This window comes from Phyllobates terribilis, unplaced genomic scaffold (genome assembly GCF_046119375.1).
Source record: "Phyllobates terribilis strain yellow unplaced genomic scaffold, ASM4611937v1 Scaffold_9__5_contigs__length_417890890, whole genome shotgun sequence".
Lineage (NCBI taxonomy): Eukaryota > Metazoa > Chordata > Amphibia > Anura > Dendrobatidae > Phyllobates > Phyllobates terribilis.
This window is the reverse complement of record NW_027362769.1, coordinates 330,841,466-330,869,077: the sequence shown is the minus strand read 5'-3', so window position 1 is coordinate 330,869,077 and position 27,612 is coordinate 330,841,466. Positions and strand designations below refer to the sequence as shown.

At 44.8% G+C, this 27,612-nt stretch overlaps 1 protein-coding gene across 2 annotated transcripts in view; it reads left to right on the top strand.

Annotated features, from left to right (window-relative positions):
* The first annotated feature begins 511 nt into the window (after positions 1-511).
* Positions 512-27,612, top strand: part of LMTK2 (lemur tyrosine kinase 2) — a 72,563-nt gene continuing 45,462 nt past the window's right edge. Inside the window, exons 1-3 of one of the 2 annotated variants that reach the window (XM_073647994.1) lie at positions 512-900; positions 23,990-24,111; positions 27,013-27,157. In XM_073647994.1, coding sequence (XP_073504095.1) covers positions 810-900; positions 23,990-24,111; positions 27,013-27,157 — 358 coding nt within the window. In that variant the 5' untranslated portion in view covers positions 512-809. Of the gene's footprint in view, positions 907-23,989; positions 24,112-27,012; positions 27,158-27,612 lie in introns of both variants that reach the window. The other variant, XM_073647993.1, reaches the window with a different exon arrangement.

Genomic DNA, 27,612 nt, shown 5'->3' with positions numbered 1-27,612 from the left:
CATACTGTCTGTGAGGGGGCATCATACTGTGTGAGGGGGCATCATACTGTCTGTGAGGGGGTATCATACTGTGTGTGAGGGAGCATCATACTGTGTGAGGGGGCATCATACTGTGTGTGAAGCATCATGGGGACACTATTTCCGATTGGGAGGAAATACAATTTGCTGTGGCTTTTTCTTTTTTTCAAAAATTGGGGGGATCCTAGGGCAGCAACATTACAGAGCAGCCGTGCACGTCTTCCCGGTATGTACATACTACATATGTGATGAACAGGCTTTGCTATGAGAGATGTTTATTAATCATGCAGGAGAACACTGCGTGTATGGCGGCGGCCACCACAGACCCGCACCGGCGGCAGCGCTCCAAATGACGTCACCGGCCGTCTTCACTCAGTCAATGACGTCACCGCACTCACCTTGACAGGCGGGCTCCGCCTCTTGTCTGCTACTGGCTGGGCTAACTTAGTATCTGCTTTCCTATTGGACGTTAGATTTGCCAATCGGAAAAGGAGTTTTTTTTTTTCCTCGTCTTTTGCTCCCGCCTTCGGCCGCGGCGAAGTCAGGGAACATGGCGGCTGCTGTGTGGTGAAGCTGCCGGGGAAACTGCGGCGGTGTCCGAGCTCCGCGGCCTGGTGAACTATGAGAGCCCCGGGGATTGCGTTCATGACGAGGCCCGAGGAGAGGGTCTGCAGGCCGGCTGTGATGAGTGTCGGTGTGTGAGTGCAGGCTCCGGGTCACTGCTCAGACCCCCTCCCGTCCTCGGGGAGCAGGACGCCGTGTGTGAGCAGCCGGCTGGGCCTAGGACAGCGATGCTACGTGCGGCGGGGAGCGCCCTGGGCCTCGGACTCCTGCTGCTCCTGAGTGCGGGGCGAGGACAGGCGGCGCCACTTCCTGATACAGGTGCAGGTGAGAGCGGGGCCGCGCCATGTACCGGCGTGACGTCACTACCGTACTGTTATAGGTGATATCTGCCTGCTGTCACTGGATGTTAGTGCTCTGCCCCCAACATCCTCTGCGCGCGCCGGCGTTGGCTCCGCGCGGGGGGGGCCTGTCGCCGGCGTTGGCTCCGCGCGGGGGGGCCTGTCGCCGGCGTTGGCTCCGCGCGGGGGGGCCTGTCGCCGGCGTTGGCTCCGCGCGGGGGGGCCTGTCGCCGGCGTTGGCTCCGCGCGGGGGGGCCTGTCGCCGGCGTTGGCTCCGCGCGGGGGGGCCTGTCGCCGGCGTTGGCTCCGCGCGGGGGGGCCTGTCGCCGGCGTTGGCTCCGCGCGGGGGGGCCTGTCGCCGGCTCCGCGCGGGGGGGGCCTGTCGCCGGCTCCGCGCGGGGGGGGCCTGTCGCCGGCTCCGCGCGGGGGGGGCCTGTCGCCGGCTCCGCGCGGGGGGGGCCTGTCGCCGGCTCCGCGCGGGGGGGGCCTGTCGCCGGCTCCGCGCGGGGGGGGGCCTGTCGCCGGCTCCGCGCGGGGGGGGGCCTGTCGCCGGCTCCGCGCGGGGGGGGGCCTGTCGCCGGCTCCGCGCGGGGGGGGGCCTGTCGCCGGCTCCGCGCGGGGGGGGGCCTGTCGCCGGCTCCGCGCGGGGGGGGGCCTGTCGCCGGCTCCGCGCGGGGGGGGGCCTGTCGCCGGCTCCGCGCGGGGGGGGGCCTGTCGCCGGCTCCGCGCGGGGGGGGGCCTGTCGCCGGCTCCGCGCGGGGGGGGGCCTGTCGCCGGCTCCGCGCGGGGGGGGGCCTGTCGCCGGCTCCGCGCGGGGGGGGGCCTGTCGCCGGCTCCGCGCGGGGGGGGGCCTGTCGCCGGCTCCGCGCGGGGGGGGGCCTGTCGCCGGCTCCGCGCGGGGGGGGGCCTGTCGCCGGCTCCGCGCGGGGGGGGGCCTGTCGCCGGCTCCGCGCGGGGGGGGGCCTGTCGCCGGCTCCGCGCGGGGGGGGGCCTGTCGCCGGCTCCGCGCGGGGGGGGGCCTGTCGCCGGCTCCGCGCGGGGGGGGGCCTGTCGCCGGCTCCGCGCGGGGGGGGGCCTGTCGCCGGCTCCGCGCGGGGGGGGGCCTGTCGCCGGCTCCGCGCGGGGGGGGGCCTGTCGCCGGCGTTGGCTCCGCACGGGGGGGGGGCTGTCGCCGACTGGTTCAACTGCTGTATAACTTGTCAGGAATGGATCCATTAGTGGGGGGCACTGTGTGTTGATGCCCCCTCTGCAGTATCCAGTAATACATTCAAGAGGCTTGTAGCTAATAAGAGGGGAGTCTGACACCCACCGATCTGATATTGATGACCTATTGTAAAGATCAGCATCCATATTTCTTACCTGTCTATATTGATAAGTATCTGGTATTGAGAATGAGAGTCTGTCCTGGTACCATAGTGGCAGCACTCGCGCATACACTGCTACCTCAAAGTCTGAGACTGACAGTGAAGCGCTGCCCTTCACTCGTCTCACTGACTTGGAATGGAGCGTCAGTTCGCGATCCACTGTCTTTTGCTGTGCACGGCTTGTGTGATCCATTAATATATACCGTACATGTCGCATTACAATGTATACACCACAATAACCTCCCTATGAAATAATTTCCTTCCGTTGTCCAGAATCGTTCTGTGATAAGACATGCAGGGAGGTCGGGTTCTCTGTGTCTTTCCTGCACCCCGTGCAATGGTTATTTTGCTGTGCTTGGCGTCCTTTTGCTCTACTTTCTGACACAGATCCTTATATTCAATAATACGTATCCATGTTTGGCGTTAGTCAAGGCCCAATAGTGAGGGTCTAGTTTATTTTTGGGCTCTGTTCACACTTGGTAGTGTTCTTCTGTGCATTGTAGCCAAACGAAGCATAGTGCAAATCTGCACCACAATCTGTAGCTGAAATTGATTTGCTGCAGGACAGTTTCTGTGGTTTGTGGTTGTTTTGCTAACATGTTGCCAGCTTTGCTGCTATTTTAACACACTAGATTTTTTGGGGGAAATCTGCATCTAAATTCTCCATGTAAAAATACCCTTAAGATGGAGCGAAGTCCCCTATCGTATCTTTTCTTCATCCAATGAATCTTCAAATTAAACAAATAAGTAGATATTATTGGAGAATCACTACGATTCCAAATTCTGTCACAAAAAATTGCTCTAAAAAAAAAAAGTTGAGCAGATTGTTTGCACTCGTTTATCTTGTGTTCTAGACACTTTCAGCACCTTATATATTTTTTAATAAAAAGCAATGATTAAGATTGTAAAGAATGCAAAATCTTTTTATGGCCGAGTCCTGTTGGAATAAGAAACACAAGTATCAAACGCGTATGGAAAGATATGCTGAATGTATTTCACTTGGTTTGCTTTTTGTTTTGACTGTGCCTGTCTAAAAATTGAAGTCAGGTCTCCCCCATTTTTAAAGATCAAAGATCTATTAAGTGTAGTGATCACGTAAACATGTATAATTTTTTTTTTTTTTTTACAAAATGTAATGGTCATTCAGCATCTCTAGGGGTGCGTTTACACAGCCCAGTGCCTGCGGTTAAATGACCACTGACTGGCTATATGGAAGCTAATCGATGGTGTGTTAATAACCTTTTTAAAAACGCAGACCTCTGTTCCATTAGCACAGAACGATATTTAGTACGATCAGTCTGTACAAATAGAAAATCCTTTTCTCTGTTGCCCATGTCCTGTTTACCCTTAACTTGCATTTAGACAGGCCGATAACTGGGGAACAAGCGTTTTTGGAAACACACTTTCCCAGTGTAAATGGTGAACTGATTTCTAAGCTTGCTTAAAATCATCATTCTCGACAGCACATCGTCCTGTGTAAACATGTGCTGCCGAGAACATGACAATCGTATTACTAATCTGTGTGCCTAGAATTGTGGTCAGCCAGCCATTAAATGGCCACCACGTAGCGTGCATGTAGCTGATCGGTGGACTTGTGTAACTTGTGTAAACCAGCATTAGATATTTTCATTAGCGCATCAATCATTCAACCTGTTGACTTGCAGCCTGTTTAGAGAGATCAATATTCGTAGAAATGCTAATTTCCCCATTGTTTGTTCCCAATTATCAGCCAGTGTAATTTCAGCCTTCTGAGAATGCAAAGGGTTCTTGTACAATTGTTCCATTGTCTGCCGTTATGAAGAGGAATACAATGGAGCCAATTGAGGACCTATGTGCTGCACTTCTATTGCTTGTATGTGGACATTAGGTGCTGGAGGAGGTGCGGTATTACTTGGCTCGCCCTGCAGAGCAGAGATCAACCTGTGGGAATCCAGACCACGTCCTCTTTCCAGAGCAGAGAAGGAATCTTCAGAATTTTGCTTTAGTTTGAAGATTTGCACGACAAGCGCCTGCACAAACCCGTGTACCGTCTGCAGTGTAAGGAGACTTGTGCAGAGTTGGTTTCATATGGCCAAATGTCAGCATGGATCTTATGTAAAATAAAGTGGCAACTCTTGAGTAGATCCACTGAGGATCCTGCCGTGATATGAATACTAAAATGTGGCTTTATTATGATCATAAAGGGGTTGTGTAATTTTTTTTTGTTCAATATCGGAAATGGCAATCCAAGCACTCCCTGTCTGGCACTTAAGTGTTCGTTGGCAGGGCTACAGAGATGACATCTACAGAACTTGATTACTGCAGCCATTCACTCCCTGCCATGAGGCCAGTGATTGTCAGCAGTGGTCACCTACTGTAGCATTGTCAACATAGACTGGCAGGGAGCTGACAATCAGGAGCTTCAGCAGGTGAATTATGCCTGATTTTATTTTACAGCATAAAGTGTGGTTCATACGGCCGTAGTAAATAGTCGGTGTGATCTTCCGGTCCGTAAGTCTAGTGCAATCTGCGTTTTCTTTTTCGGTCCTTCAAGGACCATCTGTTATTATCATTGAGCACACTACTGCACGCTGACTAAAAAATACTGTCGTCAGAACGAGCCCCAAGTTGCTTTGACCCACGGTTTAATGAAACCCCCTTTAAATGAAAGTTAAGCCTTACCAATTTAATATTTAAAGATATCAATGGGGTTTATCATTGATAGGCCAAAAGAAGTCTGCCATTCCGGGTAAAACGGTGCCACCCATGCCCTATACGCATTGTCAGCCCTGTTCACTGGAATAAGGTGAAACGGTGCAAATTGCTTAAATGCTTTAACCTGCACTAGAAAAATACCAGCAGGGAAGTAGTATGCCGGCGCCTCCATGTCGATTGTACGTGGTTGTAGTTGTTTTTCTTGCTGCTGCTTCAGGCCAGGACTCCGCAACGACATCTCGTGTGATGGATGGCGCTGCAATGTCGTGATTGACATCGAAGGGTTAATTGACTTAAAAAAAAAAAAAAAAAATGACAACATGTTGGTGTGTTTGCATATACCTAATATAGCTTGTATACATGCAGTGCCCATAGCCCCATAGAGCAGTGTGGGATGTAGATCTGCTGTTTGCCATCAATGACTTTTTTAGACCTCTATAACGGCCAAAATAATCGCAGAAGATCAACTTTTCAGCAGTATCTGTCATCAGCCACTCGTATTGATGTCAAAAGGAGGCGCTCACAATTGGCAGAAATGGTCCAAGTTGGCTTTTTCGGCAATTCTGAATCTCTAGTGTTCGGCCAGATTTAGTATTTTGGACTAATGAACCTCCGAGCTGAGCTGTTGCTGCTTCATTCGGACACTAATAGCCTCAAAGGGTTTTCTGTAGGATTGCAGAGTATTTTCAGTGAAGCTGTGCCTGTTACCTTACAAGCCTTGACATTCTTGTCATTCCTTATCATACTGTTGTGCTTGTTGGAGATCTATGTGTAAGACATTATTAGGCTTTTGTCTTAGGCTAGTAGTTTTATATGCATAAAAAAAATACGTATATACACCCAACATTGCCATTACAACGCTAAGACGGAAAAGTCGTGAAATGATGGAAAACACAGGATGAGATTGATGGTCGTCTGTGGAATGTTTTTGTCTCACTGAATGCATTTGAGCAAATCATCAAGATCTGTTGCTGGCAGCTCCCTTTGCATTTGTGACCAATGACGTCCCAGATGTGCTCGATTGTAGACAAGTCTGGAGACTCTGCAGGCCACGATAGAACATTTAGGCCACGCAGTCTGCTCATAGTGGCACTAGCAACATGCGGCCTTGTGTGGTCTTTTTGAGAAACGGCTCCTGGGATACCGTAGAGAAATGGGAGCTGCCTGAAATAGATCTTGATCTTTCCACTATTAGCCTCAATTTGGCCAAATGGCACTATCCTTGGCTAATAGACCAAATGAACTAGCTTTGTCTAATGCATGCTGAAATTAGTTTTTTTTTCTTCCGCGTGAAAAGTGTAACTTATGTGAACTTCTGTAAACTAGCAGATTGGACAGTATACTGACCAATAGAAGTCATTCTGCACACAATTGTTTGTTTCAACGTAGCCCGTAATTGACCCTGCTGACCAGCTGATGTTTAAGGGCTTCCAGCTCTCCCACAACAGATGTCCTGGGAGAAAAGAATTTGGCATGTCGATGGCCGTATCTTTCTCGTTTCAGGAAAGCAAACCCGTGTCTTTCTTTTTATTCCCAGTTAAAAAACACACATGAAGATTCTGCTGAACTTGAGTGTTCATGTCTGTGGGGTAGTCGAGAGAAAAAGGCGGTCTACCTAAAGCTTTTGGCCTCTCGTGTGGCCAACTCAGGAGATCTTCCCCACCTCCATCTGCAACTAATGTTGTAATTGCTGCAATACTTCTATAATAACATGATAAAGTAATTGGCAGTGCATTTCTTAATGTTAAAATTCCCTGCCTTTTTGTGAATACAGCACCTTTGTCCGTTGTGGTAGACCATAAACAAGAGTCTTACCTACAGATTTTATGAGAAATGACAATCGGGGAATCAGAATGGATGGTCTCCTTTTTTGGAAACTATACTGCATTTCAGCTATCCAGGGGTAAAGTTGAGCAAATAAGATTTGTAAAACCCTGAACTAGGGACATGTGGGTCATTCGTGGCCCCACAGCAGCCGTGACTTTTTATTAATGGGCCTAACAAACGAGGTTCTGTGCCTACTAATCAAGAGGTGTTGAGGTTCTCGGGACTCTTGTCTGATCAATGGCTACAGATGTGGCCACTGGACCCAGGTTCTTGTGAATCTTTTTGCCCAACTCTTATGCAGGACTCGCTGCTGTTCCTGTTTTCCAGTTGTACGATTATAGAAGGAAAGATGTGCTTTAGACACCTGGGTGTGAGAATGGGAAGTGGACTAAGTGACTCACCTTTATAATGCTACGTGTTGTTTGCTGGGTACTGAATCATCTTCAAAGTATGTCATATTGTCTGTGTGGCTAGTCTTTATCTCAACTCTGGATTGAGAATTGCTCGATGATACCACACCACGTTTTGCATGACTCCTTTACCACCAGGTAGGCTAGGTTTCCACATGACAGTAGTGACCACATGCGGTAAAACGTCACTCTTTGCCATGGAGTTGCAGACAGGAGGAAAGTTATCCATCCTTTACCCCCATTATAAAAAGTCCTTTTGATCCTCCAGCTCTCGCCTCCTCATGAAGATGCTAGAAGAGGGAAGGAAAACAGGGTTGGATGAGCAAGTGTCTTCCTTTCTGGATTTCTGTGGCTCCCAGAGTCTTTGTGAAACTCATAGCAGAAGACTCGGCATATCCTCTTCGAGTACCTGGGGTTTTTTTTTTTTCTTTGTGTGCGCCTGGACCGTGTTGTCTGGTACAAATTCTTAAATCCCTAGGTTGAATTGTGAACAGAGAGAAAACCAGACTAAGTCTCTTGCAGGTCCAAATCTTTTGGGAATAAACTCCTTGCAATGGAGCCATTTCCTCCCAGCAGATAAACAAGGTGGCTTGGGTTACTCCTCTGTCTGGAGGTTCCTCCTCGAAATGCGATTGCTCTCTTTGGCACCCTGGCAGTATTTATCCCAGCTTTCCGGTGGGCCAGATGGACACCAGACCCTTCCAATAGTCGATAATCTCTTTCTGGTACAAGAATCCAGATCATCTGAATTGGAGGATTCGGGTATCTAAACTCTATACTCTCTCTTCCAGTGGAAGGTTCACAGTCCCTCAATTACTACGAGCACAAGTCTGGTTTGGTGAGTGGCTCATATGTGAGATCAGGGGAATTTGGGTCTGTATCTAGAGAGGAGCGCCTCAAACAAGAAGGCGTTGACAGTGGTAATAATGTCTGAGGGAGACCCATTTTTGAATTATGTGGAAAATTGTAGTTATTTTGTCAGACAACAGTAGAACAGTATCTTGGCTCAATCACCAGGGGGGAAGGCATTACATCCAGATTGCTTATGAAGTAAACCCGAAAAATCTTCAGAATTCCAAAAGCAGACCCCCTGGCCCTCTGTCCACTATCTGAAAAGGGAGGAAAATTCAGTGGCAGATTATCTAAGTCGACACCATCTGAGTCAGGAGTAGTGTGCGCTCAGTCAGTGTTCAACCAGATTGTTCTTCTTTTGGAGAAGGCTGGCAATTGATCTTTGCTACCTGAAAAATGTGAAAATACCAGCATTTTCACCCTTTGAGTGGATTCACACATCCATGTGAAATGTCAGAGTGCTGTCTTTTTTTCTTTTTTTTTTCCTTTTATAATCGGACAGCAGTTCGGACCCATAGTATCATAGATCCCGTCATACAGCTATTAAGATCACGGACACGAGAAAAAGATCTGTAAAACTCGGAGCATGTCCTATTCTGATCGGATATCGAGGATCAGAATAGAACAATACTCAGCAGGTCTGTGTGATAAAGAATCTGGCAGCAAACATCTATGCAGACAGATTTGTGGTGAATGCACCCTAAATCAAAGGGAATACCCTTGTGAGGTGGATGCTTTGCACCACAAGTGGAATTTCAGTCTAGTTTACACCTTTTACCCTTTCTATTGTATTGGTGGTACGGAAGAAAATTTGGGAGGACAGGGCAAGTGTGATAGTTATAGCTCCCTTCTGGCCCACAAGAACCTAGTTTACCTGGCTGAGTCCTGTCTGTATCTGATCAATGGATCCCTCCGGAAGTTCCAGATTTATTATCTTGGGGTTGCTTTTCCATGCGTAGGTTCAAGCTCTACACCTGACGGCCTGGAGTTTGAAGTCTGATCCTGAGTAGGAAATTTGTAATTTCTAGAATATATGTTAGAACTTAGAAACCTGTTCCTCGTGTTCCAAAATGGATATCTTCTCTTGTGAACATCTGTGTGTATATCCTTTTAACATACACCCTTGATTTCTTGAAAAAAAGGACTAACATGGGTCTCTCCAGCAGGACACTCAAAGTCCAGGCTGCAACCCTGAGCACCCTGTTTAATTGCTGACCACCCATTGGTGGTTCGGCTTGTCAAAGCTTCCTATCGCTTAGACCCATTGCAGGACTTAAGGCCCCGTCACACTAAGCGATATCGCTAGCGAGATCGCTGCTGTGTCACGGTTTTGGTGACTCACCAGCGATGTCGCTATGTGTGACACTTTGCAACGATCAGGCCCCTGCTGTGAGGTCGCTGATCGTTGCAAAGTGTCCTGGACCATTTTTTGGTCGTTGGCCTCCCGCTGGCCAGCACACATCGCTGTGTGTGACCAGCGGGACCAACGATCTGGCTGGTAACCATGGTAAATATCGGGTTACTACGGGCACGCGCGCACTTAGTAACCCGCTGTTTACCATAGATACCACTCTGCTACGGTGCGCGGAGGCTCCAGCGCACCGTAGCAGAGTGGTATCCATGGTAAACAGCGGGTTACTAGGGGCACACGCGCACTTAGTAACCCGATATTTACCATAGTTACCAGCCTGCTCCTGCTTAAGCAGCAGGCTGGTAACGGGAGCAGGACATCGTGGAACGATTCTTTCCACAATGTCGCTGCTCCCCTCATCGCTGGTGAGCCTGCCTGTTTGACAGCTCACCAGCGATGTATTAGCGACGCAGCAACGATCCCTGACAGGTCGTATCGTTGTCGGGATCGCTGTTGCATCGCTTAGTGTGACGGGACCTTTAGTGGCTTCATAGGATCTTAACCTAGTCTTGGGGGCTCTTACTCTGTTTCTGTTGAGCCAATATCTTCCTTAAAAGTTCTTAAACCAGTTCTACTTGTAGCTTTGACATCTGCCAGGATGATTAATGAATTACAGGCTAACTCTATAAATCCTCTTTTAAATCATTCTTGCAGAAAGTCATTAAACCTGTCCCAGCTTTTTTGGCCAAAGTAGCCTCTAATTTTCATAGACCCTTAGAAATTGTTCTTCCTTCCTTTTGTGGGGATTTGGCAGGGGGAAGCGTTAAACATTCTACATGTTAGATGTTTGCTCCTCTACCTAAGAGCTACGTCTTTTTGGGAGAAAATCTAATAACCCAGTGTTCAATTGCAGTCCTCAAAGCCCACCAACTTTTTCTGGGATTTCTTTAGTATTGTACAGGTGATATCCTCATGATCTTGTGGTGGGCCTTGAGGACTGGAGAGGAGGAACACTGCCTATTTGCATTATTTCAGGACACTAGTAAATGGAAAGCCGCCACTTAAACCTCCCTGTCTAGGTGGGTTATATCTGCCATATTCTTAGCTTGATCCTCGGGTGGTCAGAATCCTCCTCAGGATATCCGAGTACAATATACTAGGGCTATTACTAGTTCCTCAGCTACGTATTGAATACATTTGTAGGGCAGCTATTTGGTCTTTTCCATCAACCTTTGTCAAACACTATAGGTTGGACTTGGGGAACTCTGAACTTTCCTTTGGAAGGAAGGTTCTCCAGGTGGTAATTCTCCACAACGCAGAGAGTCCCTTATTAATTCACTCTGTGGTGCGGTCAGGTTGATTGGGGGAAAAGATAATTACTCACCAGTAATTTGATTTTCCCAAACAATAATAGCACTGTCCTCTTATTCATGCCCTTATTGGTTATGGATTTTGTTTCTTTTGCGCAAGGTGTGTAATAAAAAAATACATACGTATATATGTATGTGTTTAGCAAAGCCAGGTAGGCTAAGGTTTAACCAGCTTCTGATTAGGTGTGCCTGGCTGACTCTGCATATAACCAGGCTAGATGTTCACTTTAGTCAGCTGCGGAAGCTGAGAAGTCTGTGTGTTGCAGCTGGAGAGAGACCAGCCAGGATCTCTGTCTGAAATGAGACTGCACAGGTTGTGTTCACAAAACGTCAAGTATCACTGGTTGCTATGGACAATAGCCATTTTGTTTGACCAAACTGAGACTAGCTCAGGCATATGTATTAGCCCCTGTATAAGGATGGGGATTTTGTGTTTGTGGTTTTGTTTTCGGTGCTGTGCAACCTATGGAAATGAATGTCGCATTGTTTTGACACAAGAATCCAGTGCCTGTGTGAACGCTGCCTCCTACTAAGCATGACTCACTATAGATATTTATTTAAATATCCAATAATGTGAAAAAAAGGGATCCTTTAATCACCAATGCCAGCTACGTTTCAGTCACTGCTTGTGATAGCCTCAAAAGAGCGAGCTGAAATGTACTTGGCGAATAAAGGATCCCTTTTTGCCCTTTCTTGGATGTGCTGCCCACATCCCTTTATTCAGTTTTATACTGTTGATAGGATATTGAGCCAGTACCCTTGGAAGAGTTGTGCACCCAGTTATTGTGTGTGTGTGTGTGCTGCTGTGTTTTTTGTAATATATATAGTATGCTATATAGCTTACATATCACCAAGGTTTTGTCGGACAAACATGTATCTTGTCCTAGAGAGAACCATTTCTGATCCTGAAAGTGACTCCCGCTGAGTTGCCGGCTCCCACCAATCATGGCATTAAAGACCATTCTGAAATTGCTGTTTTTGTTCATTCTGTTGCTCAAGAATTGGAATAAATTGATTCCAAAATGTTATGTACTTCCAAAATGAACTTCATTTCATCCTGGGGTAATAAGAAAAAAAAGCCTACTCTAATCTGTGATCTATCAACAGAAAAATTACATTAGTAGCGCAAAGGCACTGGAAACGTGACTCCCAAAAGCCAATCCAGTAATAACCACGAGCCCAAATCATGATGGCCTCACCTGTTCTACGTCCCGCAGTGTGCCCACACCACAGTTGACATCCACGTATACGGCTTTGATGCAGAGGGGAGAAGGCACTTACAGAGGGCCTCTGGGTCTAATCATCTATGACCTATCCGCTGGTTAGATCATCAGTATGAGATTGGTGGAGGTCCAACACCCGGCACACCCACCAGTCAGCCAAAAATCCCTCCGACAGCAGCTATAACTAAGCGGAGTACAGTGGTCCCATACACTGCTTTGTTGGCCACCAATGAGTATTGCACTCCCATTGAAGTGAACTCCGCAGCGGCCACTAAGCAATGCACAACGCTATTCTGCCTGTATATCGCTGTCGTCATGATGTCCCTGTACTTGCAGCACATGTGCACTGTCATGAGTACATACAGTCATGGCTGAAAGTGTTCGCACCCTTGAAATTGTTCCAAAAAATGAAACATTTCACTCAGAAAATTATTGCAATTACATGTTTTGTTATACACATGTTTATTTCCTTTTGTGTGTATTGGAACAACAAGAAAAAAAAGACAAATTGGACATAATTTCACACAACCCCAAAAAGGGACCGGACAAAATAATTGGCACTAGTGTTGAGTGAGTATGTTCTATTAACCCTTTCACCGAGTATGCTCGGGCCGAGCTCCGAGTATTTACAGCTGCTCTGTGATATGGTTCAATCGCTCCCGTGTGCATGATTTGCAACTGTTTGACAGTTTTATTACATGTGAGGAATGTGTAAGAAATAGACATTCCTCCCATGTAATAAAGCTGTCAAACAGTCGCAAATCATGCACACGGGAGCGATTCAACCAGATCACCGAGCAGCTGTAAATACTCGGCGCTCGGACAGAACATACTCGCTCAACACTAGTTGGCACCCTCAGCTTAATATTTGGTTGCACATCCTTTGGAATAAATAACTGCAATCAGTCGCTTCCTATAACCATCAACTTCTTATGTGCCCACGATGCAGAAATGAAGCAGAAAATTTCTGCAGCATTTCTGCATCTCCCTGGCAGAAAAAACGCATGCGGATTGTACATGCGTTTTTCCTGCGAAATACATGCGGATTCACATGCGTTTCCGCATGCGGATTGACGAGCGCTTTCCAAGCGATTTTAGCATCACTTGGAAAGTGCTTGTCAACTTGGTCACACTATATAAATCCATGCAAACGGCATGGATTTATATAGTGTGACCCCAAAGAATGGTTAAAAATAAAAAAATAAACCATACTTACCTTCCGATGGCCCGGTGTGTGTTGCTGCGCTCCTTCCCGGCTGCCAGCTGATCGCTGGACACTGGACTGAAAGACCTGCCGTCACATTTTGACGTCACCGCAGGTCCTTCAGTCCTGCCCGCAAGCACAGGGAAGGGGGCCGTCGGAAGGTGAATATAATCTTTATTTTTTATTTTATTCTTGTTTCTACAGTTTCTATGGTACCTGGGTGTGGAGGAGAGTCTTCTCTTCTCCACACCCGGGTACCATCCGCACATTAGAACGCGCCAATTACGCAAGTACAGATGCAGTCTTGCGGAATTGGCGCGTTCTAATGCAAGTCAATGGTGGTGAAAATGCAGCGCTTCCGCAAAATAATTGGTAGTGCTGCGTTTTTTTCCGCAATGATAATACGCAGCGGAAATTTCCGCAGCATGTGCACAGCACATGCGGATTATCATTGGGGAACATTGCTGCCCTTCTACCATGCGTTTTTAATGCTTTTCCGCAGCTGCAAAAACGCTGCAGAAACGCATTAAAAACGCATCGTGGGCACACAGCCTTGACACCTATCAGCTGGAATCTTGGACTTTTATTTTTTTTTTTATAAACTGCTCCAGGTCTCTCTCTCATATTTGAAGGCTCCTTCTCCCAACAGCAATTTTCTCTCCACAAGTGTTCAATAGGATTTAGATCCGGAATCATTGTTGGCCACTTCAGAAATCTCCAGCGCTTTTCCATCCATTTCTGGGGGCTTTTTGAAATATGTTTGGGGTCATTGTCCTGCTGGAAGACCCATGACCTAGGACTCCAATCCAGCTTATTTTACACTGGCCACTACATTGCGAATCTTCAGATTTCATGATGTCTTGCACACAGTGAAGGCACCTCATGCCAGAGGCAGCAAAAGAACCCCAAGACATCTTTGAACTGCCACCATATTTGACTGTAGGTACTATGTTCTTTTCTTTGTAGGCCTCATTCCGTTTTCGGTAAACAGTAGAATGTTGTGCTTCATCAAAAAGCTCCATCTTGGTGTCATCTGTTCACAAGACACTTTCCCAGAAGGATTTTGGCTTACTCACATACTTTGGCAAATGTCTTTGTCAGCAGTGGGGTCCTCCTGGGTCTCCTGCCATAGTGTTACTTTTCATTCAAATGTCGACTCATAGCTCGCGCTGACTCTGATGCACTCTGAGCCTGCAGGAAAACTTGTATTTTTTTGTAACTTGATTGGAGCTGCTTATCCACCATCCGGGCTACTCTGCGTTGCATTGCAACCTTTCAAACATTTTTCTCTGCCGTCAAGGGAGATTAGCTACAGCGCCATGGGTTGTAAACTTTTTGATATATGTTGCTCACTGTGGACACAGGAACATCAAGATCTCTGGAGATTGGCTTGTAACCTTGAGATTGTTTTTATTTTTCAAAAATGTTGGTCCTCAGACAGTTCTCGTCTCCTCTTTCTGTTCTCCATGCTTAATGTGGTACACACAATGCAAAGATTGAGTCAAGTTCTCCCCTTTTTATCTGGTTTTAGGTGTGATTTTCATATTGCCCACATCTGTTACTTGCCGCAGGTGAGCTTGCTCGAGCATCGCTTGCTTGAAACAAAGTTGTGTACCAAAAATTTTGACTGCACTTTTTTTTGTGAAGTTATGTCTAATTTGCCTTTTCTCTTTTTTTGTTGTGTTCCAAAGGAAATAAACATGTGAATAACAAAACCTGTATAATTGCAATAATTTGCTGGGAGAAATACTTAATTTTCTGGAACAATTTCAAGGATGCCCACACTTTCAGCCTTGGAGTGTCTATGCGATGGTCACGCTGCTTCTCCTTATATAATGTACATGCATACAGTTATATGAAAAAGTTTGGGCACCCCTATTAATCTTAAGCTTAATGTGTTATAAAAATTGGTGTTTTTGCAACAGCTATTTCAGTTTGATATATGTAATAACTGTTGGACACAGTAATGTTTCCGCCTTGAAATGAGGTTTATTGTACTAACAGAAAATGTGCAATCTGCATTCAAACAAAATTTGACAGGTGCATAAGTATGGGCACCCTTATCATTTTCTTGTTTTAAATACTCCTACCTACTTTTTACTGACTTACTAAAGCACTTTTTTTGGTTTTGTAACCTCATTGAGCTTTGAACTTCATAGCCAGGTGTATGCAATCATGAGAAAAGCTACTTAAAGTGGCCACTTGCAAGTTGTTCTCCTGTTTGAATCTCCTCTGAAGAGTGGCATCATGGGCTCCTCAAAACAACTGTCAAATGATCTGAAAACAAAGATTATTCAACATAGTTGCTCAGGGGAAGGATACAAAAAGCTGTCTCAGAGATTTAACCTGTCCGTTTCCACTGTGAGGAGCATAGTAAGGAAATGGAAGAACACAGGGACAGTTCTTGTTAAGGCCAGAAGTGGCAGGCCAAGAAAAACATCAGAAAGGCAGAGAAGAAGAATGGTGAGATCAGTCAAGGACAATCCTCAGACCACCTCCAGAGAGCTGCAGCATCAACTTGCTGCAGATGGTGTCACTGTGCATCGGTCAACGCACTTTGCACAAGGCGAAGCTGTATGGGAGAGTGATGCGAAAGAAGCCATTTCTGCAAGCACGCCGCAAACAGAGTCGGCTGAGGTATGCAAAAGCACATTTGGAGAAGCCAATTTCTTTTTGGAAGAAGGTCCTGTGGACTGATGAAACCAAGATTGAGTTGTTTGGTCATACAAAAAGGCGTTATGCATGGCGGCAAAAAAGCACAGCATTCCAAGAAAAACACTTGCTACCCACAGTAAAATTTGGTGGAGGTTCCATCATGCTTTGGGCCTGTGTGGCCAATGCCGGCACCGGGAATCTTGTTAAAGTTGAGGGACGCATGGATTCCACTCAGTATCAGCAGATTCTTGACAATAATGTTCTAGAATCAGTGATAAAGTTGACGTTACACAGGGGATGGATCTTTCAGCAAGACAATGATCCAAAACACCGCTCCAAATCTACTCAGGCATTCATGCAGAGGAACAATTACAATGTTCTGGAATGGCCATCCCAGTCCCCAGACCTGAATATCATTGACCATCTGTGGGATCATTTGAAGAGGACTGTCCATGCTCGGCGACCATCAAACTTAACTGAACTGGAATTGTTTTGTAAAGAGGAATGGTCAAAAATACCTTCATCCAGGAACTCATTAAAAGCTACAGGAAGCGACTAGAGGCTGTTATTTTTGCAAAAGGAGGATCTACTAAATATTAATGTCACTTTTCTGGTGAGGTGCCCATACTTATGCACCTGTCAAATTTTGTTTGAATGCAGATTGCACATTTTCTGTTAGTACAATAAACCTCATTTCAAGGCAGAAACATTACTGTGTCCAACAGTTATTACATAGATCAAACTGAAATAGCTGTTGCAAAAACACCAATTTTTATAACACATTAAGCTTAAGATTAATAGGGGTGCCCAAACTTTTTCATATAACTGTATCTAGCATCACGGCATAATTTATCCATATTGTTGGTTTCAATAAGCTACTCAGAAATATACTCGGGATTTATTCTTGTGAAGTAGGTTGTAGTGAAAGTCTTCTCTGCCGTCTTGATCAGCTCTGGATCCTTAAGGAGAGTGTGGTTACTGTGGGTTGGGGTATATGGAGAACTCCCCCCTCTAAATACAGGAACAGAGAAATCTTGGATGAAGGACAAGAACAGGAAAGTCTCTGATGTAAGAAGCCCTCATCACTGACATGGCAGCAGCTCCGGCTCTTCTCTCCCACGAGCTCTGACAATAGCATTTATGTGGTGAGCATCTTGGCAAACCACGAAACCAGATGCTATATATAGAGGGCGACCTGGAAGGAAAGTGCAGATTTTTATCACTGCTTCTGTTACTCCTGTATATTTTTAATATTTTACAAGTGGAGCCATGATTCTGAGTGCTACGTACAGGTGAAGAAACCAGGTAACATGGGTGCAAGCGGCAGCTCAAATGTAATCATTAGCAGGATTTGTGTCTGGATTTTTAATACATAAAATGTTATGCTTTACTGCGGACTTCTCCAAAACCAAGGGTTACTGCGTTATCAGGAATACATAATATAGCTATAACCCAAATTACTTTACAAGAAGGAATGAAGTCAAATTCCTCACAAGCGATCTCCCTGCACATGAGCCTGATATGGGAGCCATCATTAATAATGTACTGCTGACAATCATGGCGCCCTCCCGTCTATTCCCCAGTACTGGCACACTTGCCGCAGAGCCCACTTGTAAATAAATGAGCTAGAGTTTGAGAATGGTCACCTGATTATAAAAAGGTGAGTAAATTTATAACTACACGTCATTTGTGTTATGCCATACGTGTCAAACTCTGGCACATGGGTCAAAACTGGCCCTCAGCGTGATTGTTTGGCCCATGACTCCATATGGAGGACTGAGACCCATTATACTCTGTAGAGGGCTATGTGGGGCCCATTATACTGTATGGAAGACTATGTGGTCCCCATTATTCTGTATGGAGGACTATGTGATCCCCATTATTCTTTATGGAGGACTATGTGCGGCCCATTATACTGTATGGAGGACTATGTGGGGCCCATTATACTGTATGGAGGACTATGTGGGACCCATTATACTGTATGGAGGACTATGTGGGACCCATTATACTGTATGGAGGACTATGTGGGACCCATTATACTGTATGGAGGACTATGTGGGGCCCATTATACTGTGTGGAGGACTATGTGGGGCCCATTATACTGTGTGGAGGAATATGCGCGGCCCATTATTCTGCGTGGAGGACTATGCGGGGCCCATTATTCTGCGTGGAGGACTATGCGGGGCCCATTATTCTGCGTGGAGGACTATGCGGGGCCCATTATTCTGCGCGGAGGACTATGCGGGGCCCATTATTCTGCGCGGAGGACTATGCGGGGCCCATTATTCTGCGCGGAGGACTATGCGGGGCCCATTATTCTGCGCGGAGGACTATGCGGGGCCCATTATTCTGCGCGGAGGACTATGCGGGGCCCATTATTCTGCGCGGAGGACTATGCGGGGCCCATTATTCTGCGCGGAGGACTATGCGGGGCCCATTATTCTGTGCGGAGGACTATGCGGGGCCCATTATACTGCGCGGAGGACTATGCGGGGCCCATTATACTGCGCGGAGGACTATGCGGGGCCCATTATACTGCGCGGAGGACTATGCGGGGCCCATTATACTGCGTGGAGGACTATGCGGGGCCCATTATACTGCGTGGAGGACTATGCGGGGCCCATTATACTGCGTGGAGGACTATGCGGGGCCCATTATACTGCGTGGAGGACTATGCGGGGCCCATTATACTGCGTGGAGGACTATGCGGGGCCCATTATACTGCGTGGAGGACTATGCGGGGCCCATTATACTGCGTGGAGGACTATGCGGGGCCCATTATACTGCGTGGAGGGCTGTATGGGGATGACAGTTGGGGCATCATACTGTGTTGGGGTCACCATACTTTTTGCTAGGGGAGTTGAAGCCCCGCTATGTGTAGCACAAGTGATCAGATAATCGCAGCTTCAAGTCTCCTATGGAGACTATTGAAGCATGTAAAAAGTGAAAAAAAAAAAGTTTTTAAAAGTTCAAATCACCGCCCTTTTGCCCCATTCAAAATAGAACAATAAAAAATACACATATTTGGTATCACCGCCCGATCTATTAAAATATAAAAATAATTAATGCGATCGGTAAACGGCGTAACAAGAAAAAATTTCAACTCCAAAATTACTTGTTTTTTTGGTCGCCGCAACATTTCAATAACGGGCGATCAAAACATAGTATCTACCCTGAAATGGTATCAATAAAAACTTCAGCTCGACTCTCAAAAAATGAGCCATCACCCGGCCTCAGATCACAAAAATGGACACTACGGGACTCGGAAAATGACGCCCTTTTTTTTTTTTTTTGCAAATTTTTGGATGTTTTTTTTCACCACTTAAAAAAGAAACTATACATGTTTGGTATCTACAAACTCTTAATGACTTGGAGAATCCTAACGGCGGGTCAGTTTTAGCATTTAGTGAACATGGTAAAAAAAAAAAAAAAAATTGTGGAATTGAACTTTTTTTTTGCAACTTCACCGCACTTGGAATTTTTTTCAGTATACTTTATGGTACATGTTGAAAAGTGCAACTCGTCCTGCAAAAAAACAAGCCCTCGCATGGCCATATTGACGGAAAAATAAAGTTAAGGCTCTGCAAAGAAGGGAAGCAAAAAAAAAATGAAAATGGCGCATGCGCGGGGAATAGAGCGTCATAGCACATACATAGTGAAGCTGCGAACTACACAGCCTCACTGCGCACGCACAGAGAACACAGCGTCATAGCTCCCATGTTACAGACACGGCTGTTAGCATGCTAAAATTGGCGAAGGGTACTCTTTAAGCCACTGTTAAAAATGACCATACGTACTGTAAATCAAACCTTTTTTTTTTTTTTTCTCTGCATTTAAAATTTCTGCTACATGTTGGCTGCCAGTCAATAGAAAAATATGAAATGTTCTACAAGCTGAGCCTGTATTTTTTTGGCATGTTTTTCACCCTAGTTTTCCCAAGCAGGCTGTGATCCGGTTTGCATTTTATTTACTCAAATACTGAACATGTAAGGCTATGTTCACACATTGCGTGTTTTTTTTTTATTTTTGCTTTGTCTTTTTTTTTTTGCAAATTAAAAGCTGCGTTTTACAGTACCGGCAAAATATATGAGATTTCAGAAAGCTCATGCACACATTGCTTTTTTTTTTTTACTGACTGAATTGGAAAACTGCAGCATGTCACTACTTTGAGCTTTTTTTCACCCACAGAAAGCAGTGAGTGAAAAAACACAGTAATCAGGTTTTGCTGCATTTTTAGTGAGAAAAAGCAAGTATAGCAGGATGTAAAACACATTTATTTTTGTGATTTCCACCACCCTCCCCCCCTCAAGTTGAAACCATAATGTCTGTCTCAACTGAAAATGGCAGTAAGGATTAGTACAGTATAGTTAAATTAGTGATATGTGCAAAGTAAACATTGGCTGATCAAGGTGTGAAATTGAACAGTACCTGAAAAACTCAAGGGCCAACCAATGTGTGAAAGTAAAGCGTGTCCTACAAAGTCCATGCTCTGACACTGTCTTGGGTAAACTATTCCCGACCGATTCACCTCCCTTCCGTTGTTACAATTGTAATTGTGTATTTTTTCATGAACTTTTATGTTCAGAATATTCACTATTTTTTCCATTAATGTGATCAAATTGCCCTTTATCCAAAAAATGGTTTTGCATATGTCTTGCTTTGGTGACTTGTGTTCATGCTTCTGTTGTGGAAGTAAAGCTGAACTTTGGGAACCTGAGAAACACAGCAAAACCTGCTTTTTGTAAGCAGCTTCTTTACTGCCAAGAGAGCACTGCCTGCAGGAAAAAAACGCAACATGTGAACATGGCCTACATGTGGCCTTAGAGTGGACTTCCTGCTGTTACGCTTTGAGGAAGACCAGGGAGTATGACTCTGATACCAAACATGCATAAATTTGCTTTTATTTAAAGGGAACCAGTCTCTCGATTTCATACTGCCCAAACCAGATTATAATGGTTTGATTATAATATGATTTTTATTATATTCTAATATGATTATTTTTTTTTTAAATCTGAAATTCTCCTGCATTTCAGAGAACATATATTTTGACGATCCCAGCACTGCATCAGGTGAATGATGGGTTTATCCTTTAACAAGATCCTTTTAACTCTATTTTCTCTGAATTGCCAAGGTGTTTCAGAGAAGAATATACCTGGCTGCCATCATGCAACCGGGCCGTAATCAGTTTGGGCAGCATGAATCACATGGTGGGTTCACTTTAAGGCTACGTTCCCACAAGCTTTTGAAGAGTTTTGATGGAAATTTTCTGCACCCATTAAGTAAAAATAGGTTATAAAAGAAACAAAAAGTAATTCCGCCATGGATTTTTTTTTTGGGGGGGGGGGGGTGTCACTATTTCAACGCTGCTAGGAATTTTTGTACTCATTTTCCATTGTGTGGTAAAATGACAACTCGTCCTGCAAAAAAAAAACATCTTAGGCTATTTGCCCATTATGTGTTTTTTAAGCGTTTCCACGGCAGCAATTCCGCTGCAGAAACTCTTAAAAAATGCTTGGTAGAAGGTCTGCCATGTTCCCCAATGATAATCCGCATGTGCTGTGCACATGCTGCGGAAATTTCCGCTGCAGCACTACCAATTATTTAGCGGAAGCGCAGCGTTTTCGCCGCCATTGACTTGCATTGGAACGCATGGAATCTGCATCACTGCATCTGTACATGCGGAATCCATGCGTTTCAATGTGCAGATGGTACCCGGGTCTGGAGAAGTGGAGACTCTCCTCCAGACCTGGGTACCATAGTACCTGTAAAAAAAAGAATAAAATACAAAATATACATTATACTCACCTTCTGATGGCCCCCGGTGTCTTTATCCGGTGCGTCTTGGCTTGCCAGCAGCTCGCGGGTGACTCAAGGACCGGCGGTGACGTCACTTAGTCATGTGATGGATCACGCGACCGCTGACTTCGGCAGGTCCTTTAGTCCACCGCGAGCTGCTGGCAGCCAGGACGCATTGGATAAAGACTCCGGGGGCCATCAGAAGGTAAGTATAGATTTGTGTTTTTATTTTTTACCATTCTTTTACTGTCACACTATATAAATCCATGCTGGTTGCATGGATTTACATAGTGTGACCAAGTTGTCAAGCACTTTCCAAGTGATGCTAAAATCGCTTGGAAAGCGCTTGTCAACCCGCATGCGGAAATGCATGTGAAGAACGCTTCATATCCGCATGTCCCTGGCAGGAAAAACGCATGTACAATCCTCTTGCAGATTTTTTGCCAGGGAGATGCAGAAACGCTCAGGAAATAATCCGGAGCATTTCTCCATCGTGGGCACATAGCCTTATGGCTATGTTGATGGAAAAATAAAATATTATCGCTTTTCAAAAGAGATGGGGACAATATGCAATAGTAAAAAAAAAAAAAAAAAAAAAGCTGGCTGCGTCCTTGAGGGGTTAAAAAAATCTAGGATTGCTGTTTTTTTGTTTTTTTTTCCCCATTTTTCTTTCCAAAGTGTATAATAAGCAATCAAAAAGTCACAAGCACCACAAAATGGCACCAGTGAAATCTAGATCTTGTCACACAACAAATAAGCCTCATCCACCTCTCCTCAAACTCCTGGCTATGAGAATATGGTGACACAAAAATAAATGAGGGTTTTTTGTTCCAAGTGTGTAATACCAGACAAAAATATAACACAGAGCTATATCCATTTACTAAACCATATTTGACCTGACCTTCAGAATCCAGCTACCACTTTTTTACTGTTTTGTGAATCACGTAACATTGTAAGTACAAAAACACTGCCAGAATGTCTTTTTTGGTTAAGTCACCCTCCTCCCATCAATTTTGTATCCTCTTAATATATTGCAGTCATCATATTATATAGCACTGAGTACTTACAATTGCTCATTTTGTCTTTCTACCCAGATAATTCTTCTCTTTTCCATTAGATCTATGATATCATGTGATTAAAAACTGACTGGCTGAATCCTTCTAAGCTCTATGGAGAAACAGGAGGTCAATTTTCCCTGCATGCAGGGACAAGAGACTTCCAGTTTCTACATAGAGCAGAGAAAAGAGAAGAATTATCTGGGTAGAAAGGCAAAATGAGCAATTGTAAGTACACAGTGCTATATAATATGATTGCAATATATAAAGAGGATAAAAACTTTGGAAATGCTTCTTTAAAGGGGTGGTCTAAAATTAATATTGATTTTCATCCTAAATGACATTTAATAATGTAATAGTTTTAATATGGTTTATTTATGGTTTATTTAACAAAATAAGTCTCTACCCTTCACTCTAATCTAGCTGCTTTATTTTATTGTTTTACCTATTTCCGTTTTCATATTTCGTTTGAGAATCCCAAGTGTATGCTGGGATACTCAAACAGGGTATCCTCTGTCCCCACCCTGAAATGAAGTAACACCAGTTTCAGGGGCTGAGCTTGTCCCTGCTCTACTGAGCTTGCCGTCTGTTGTCAATTCCCACATATGCTCAGTACTGTGAAATGTTATTCTCAATGCACAGTAACAGTGCACTCCTTTGCCAGCTCTAATTAGAAGTGATGAGCAGCCAAGAGCGCACTGTCGGTGCACATTGCAAAGAGAGAATACAGCGGGCAGAGACAAGCCCTGCCCCTGAAACTGATGTGGCTCACAGGAGGGGTTAATGGGCAAACATAAAAACTTGGTGTAAGGCCTTGTTCAGACATTAGTGATTTTTCTCGTAGACTAAAAAAGGACCAATTTTCACCAGTGTTTGGGCAGTGTGTCTGTTTTTTTACCATCAATGTTTGGGGGAGGGGGAAGGGGTATAATTACAAAGCTTCTCCCCATTAGAATGCTGATCAGACAGCAAACTGATAGTATCTGTGTGTAGTCCGTGATTTCCATAGACTTATATGGGTATTTTTGATCTTGGTCCTGCGGCTGTGTAGCCCCATGGAATACAATGAATGTGTTCGAACTGTGAAAAACACAGAACGGACGACTGAATGAGGACTTAACAAGACGTCATTTTCTGATGTCCCTTTAGCTTGATAACATTAGTCAGTAGCCCAGCCAAGTCACGCAGTGTGTTTAGTTTCATAGTGATCTGCCGGTCTGGTCTGTGTATAACTAACAGTGATTTTCTTTCTTCGTTCTACCTTTTAGATGTTACAAGCAGTGACGTCCCGGTGTCCCTGGTGCTGCTGTCTGTCTGCAGTTTCTTTGCTCTGGTTGTGCTGCTTGTAAGCTGTATATCCTGCTGCAAAGAGACCGAAATAGATTTCAAGGTGAGATGATACCGGCACCGTAATCTTTTATCAAGATGTTTTTGCTTCGTGCTATGTGGGGTTGGTACCGGCACTTGGAATTTTTTTTTTTCATTCTTGCGTTTATAGCGAGCAAACATTGGCAAGTGGTTTCCGTACATGCAGGTGACCTTGTTCAGCCTCCAAACGTACAGGCTGAAAAACTGAGATCTACATAACAATATCCAGTCTCGGTGATGAAAATCTAAGCACGAATTGCTGGTTTAGCAAGATCTTCCGGCAGCTGGTAACGCAGGTCTGCTCTCCTGTGATGAATCACATCTGCGCTGTCCTGTCCTTTCACACACACACAACTGCTGACTGATAGGCTAATTGTGTGATGTCTACATGTAGAGTAGTAATAGTTTTGGGGAATGACACTTTTCTATTTCTGCTTACATCCCGTCTGGTTACATTCCAGGGAGGAATTTTGGCATTTAGTCAGCTTGAACAACACAATGGATTTCACTGTGCCGTCAAATATTGCTATCCCGCACCCTGCCCATACTCATTAAATGTCACAATGAATGTGGATCTGGACAGGAAGTTTTGTATTTACATAGGATAGGTCATATAGGGGGTTTATGATGCCATATTTCAATCACTGCCCTTTCCAGGAATTTCGCCATCACAGGATATCACGTGCTGATGTTTACATTGTACACATCACTCATTTAATTAAACTGTCCTAATCCAAACTGCCATCTCAGGTGACCAAGACAAGATGGTAAAATCACAAAAATAAGTGAGTTTCACATACTGCTGTGCTTGTATTTTTTCACTAAAAGCGCAACAAAACCTGATAGCTATGTTCACACTAGGCCTTTCACCACCCATTACTTTCAATGGGTGAAAAAACTCTGAAAGAAGTGACATGCTCTCATGCAAAGCACACAATACTGATGACACAAAAACCAATGTGTGTGCATGAGATTTCTGAAATCTCAGACTTTGCTGGTACTGTAAAATGCAGCCGAAACTCTGCATAAAAAATGCCTAGTGTGAACATAGCCTTAGTGTTAGAGCACCAGTCCCAGGCGTGTTTTTATTACTAAATATCAGTATTCTTCATCACTGAACAATTTTGTAGCATCTTTTATTAATTGTGTTCTGTTCTTTTGTTGTTCCTCTAAGGCTATGTGCCCACGATGCAGAAATGCTCCGGATTTTTTTTGAGCGTTTCTGCATCTCCCTGGCAGAAAAAACGCATGCGGATTGTACATGCGTTTTCCTGCCAGGGACAAGCGGATGTGAAGCGTTCTTCACATGCATTTCCGCATGCGGGTTGACAAGCGCTTTCCAAGTGATTTTAGCATCACTTGGAAAGTGCTTGTCAGCTTGGTCACACTATATAAATCCATGCAACCGGCATGGATTTATATAGTGTGACCGAAAGAATGGTAAAAAATAAAAAAAATAAATATATACTTACCCTCTGATGGCCCCCGGTGTCCTGCTTCCCTCCGTTCTCCCTTGCCGGCAGCGGTACACTAAAGGACCTGCTGACGTCAGCGTTGCGTGACTCTTCACATGACTATGACGTCAGCGCAGGTCCTTCAGTCCATCGCGAACTGCTGGCATGCGAGGAGGAGCGCATTGGGGGCCGCCAGAAGGTGTGTGTATGTATATATATATATGTGTGTATATATATGTGTGTATATATATATATATATATATATATATATATATATATATATATATATATATATATATATATATATATATATATATATATATATATTATAATATAATTTTTTTTTTTTTTTTTTTTACAGTTTTCTATGCTACCCAGGTCCGGAGGAGAGTCTCCTCTCTTCCACACCCGGATACCATCCGCACATTAGAACGCATGGAATGCGCATCTACATATACAGTGATGCGTAATCCATGCGTTCTAATGCAAGTCAATGGCGGCAAAAATGCAGCACTTCCGCAAAATAATTGGTAGTGCTGCGTTTTTTTCCGCAATGATAATCCGCAGCGGAAATTTCCGCAGCATGTGCATAGCACATGCGGATTATCATTGGGGAACATGGCAGGCCTTCTACCAAGCATTTTTTAAGCGTTTTTGCCGCTGCGGAAACGCTTAAAAAATGCATCGTGGGCACACAGCCCAAGGCTATGTTCACATGTTGCATGTTTTTTATGCAAATTTTCAGCTGCGTTTTACAGTACCAGCAAAATCTGAGATTGCAGAAATCTCATGCACACAGCTTGGTTTTTTTTTTTTCCTGACTTTTGTCAGAGCTGTGTTTTTTGCAAACTGCAGCATGTCACTTCTTTCAGCTTTTTTGCAGTGTTTTTCACCCATAAAAAGCAATGGCTATTTGCAAAAAAAACATAGGCATCAGATTTTGCTGCGTTTTTGGTGCCAAAACGTGCTGAAATTGAATCGGGTTATTTTTTTCTGCACAAAAGTTTATCAGCATACGCAAGAGAATACTGACAAAACCGCAGTAAAAAAAAAAACGCAACAAAAACTCAGCAAAACCTGCTTTTTTTCATTGTTTCTTTACTGCCAAGAGAGCTTGTTTTGCCTACGGAAAAAAAATGCACCGTGTGAACATAGCCTTGGAAATAGATGATTACATTGACACCTGGGTGTTAGCAGCTGGCGGCGTCTCCCAGTTAAGTCTGACATTGTCTGGTCTGGCCATTGTCCCTGTGTAGGAATACGACCTCTTTGTTGTTCTTTCTGAACATTTAGGAATAAATTTGTCAAACGGAACAATGTATAGAGTTTTTAAAAAGTTTTCTTAAGTGTTGTGATGAGAAGTGGTGACAGATCCTCTTTAAGATAATTGTCGGACAGTCCTTGTGCCGCCTTATGCTAGTTATTTGTCTTCACTTTTTTGCTTATCAAAGTTTTTATTTTCTTTGTAGGAGTTTGAAGATCATTTTGACGATGAAATTGAGTTTACCCCTCCAGCAGAAGACACGCCATCCAACCAGTCTCCTGCAGACGTTTTTACCTTAACGGTCCCTACGGTGTCTCTGTCAGTCCCAGCACAGCTGCAAACTCCGCAAGGTCAGGAATGGGCTCTGCTCCCTGCTTTACTGTTGGCTTGTATTACTTTTCTCACCTCCATTCTGAGTCTTCACATTCTCTGTGTCTTCTGGCTACGACTTTGACCAATGGGCAGGTAGTGAAGATGTTTAAAGACAAGGTCCACACTCAGAAAAGTTTTCCTATACGTTTCTTCAGTAGTAAAAAAATATATATATTGTGCTTTACTTTGCCCTGTCTGGGTCTATCGCTGAGTCTCGTTGGCTGCTCCCGGTGACGGTCTGCAGTGCTGACATCTGATCGACAGCGCTGCAGCCAATAACTCAGCTCTGTGTAGAGGGCACGTGCCGCTGAGCTCAACGTATGATTAATAATCTTTATTTATATAGTGCCAAATGTTCCGCAGCATTTTATAATTCAGAGGTTCATATACAACAGTCATAAGTAACCTAGTTTAATGTATTATCTTTAAGCAA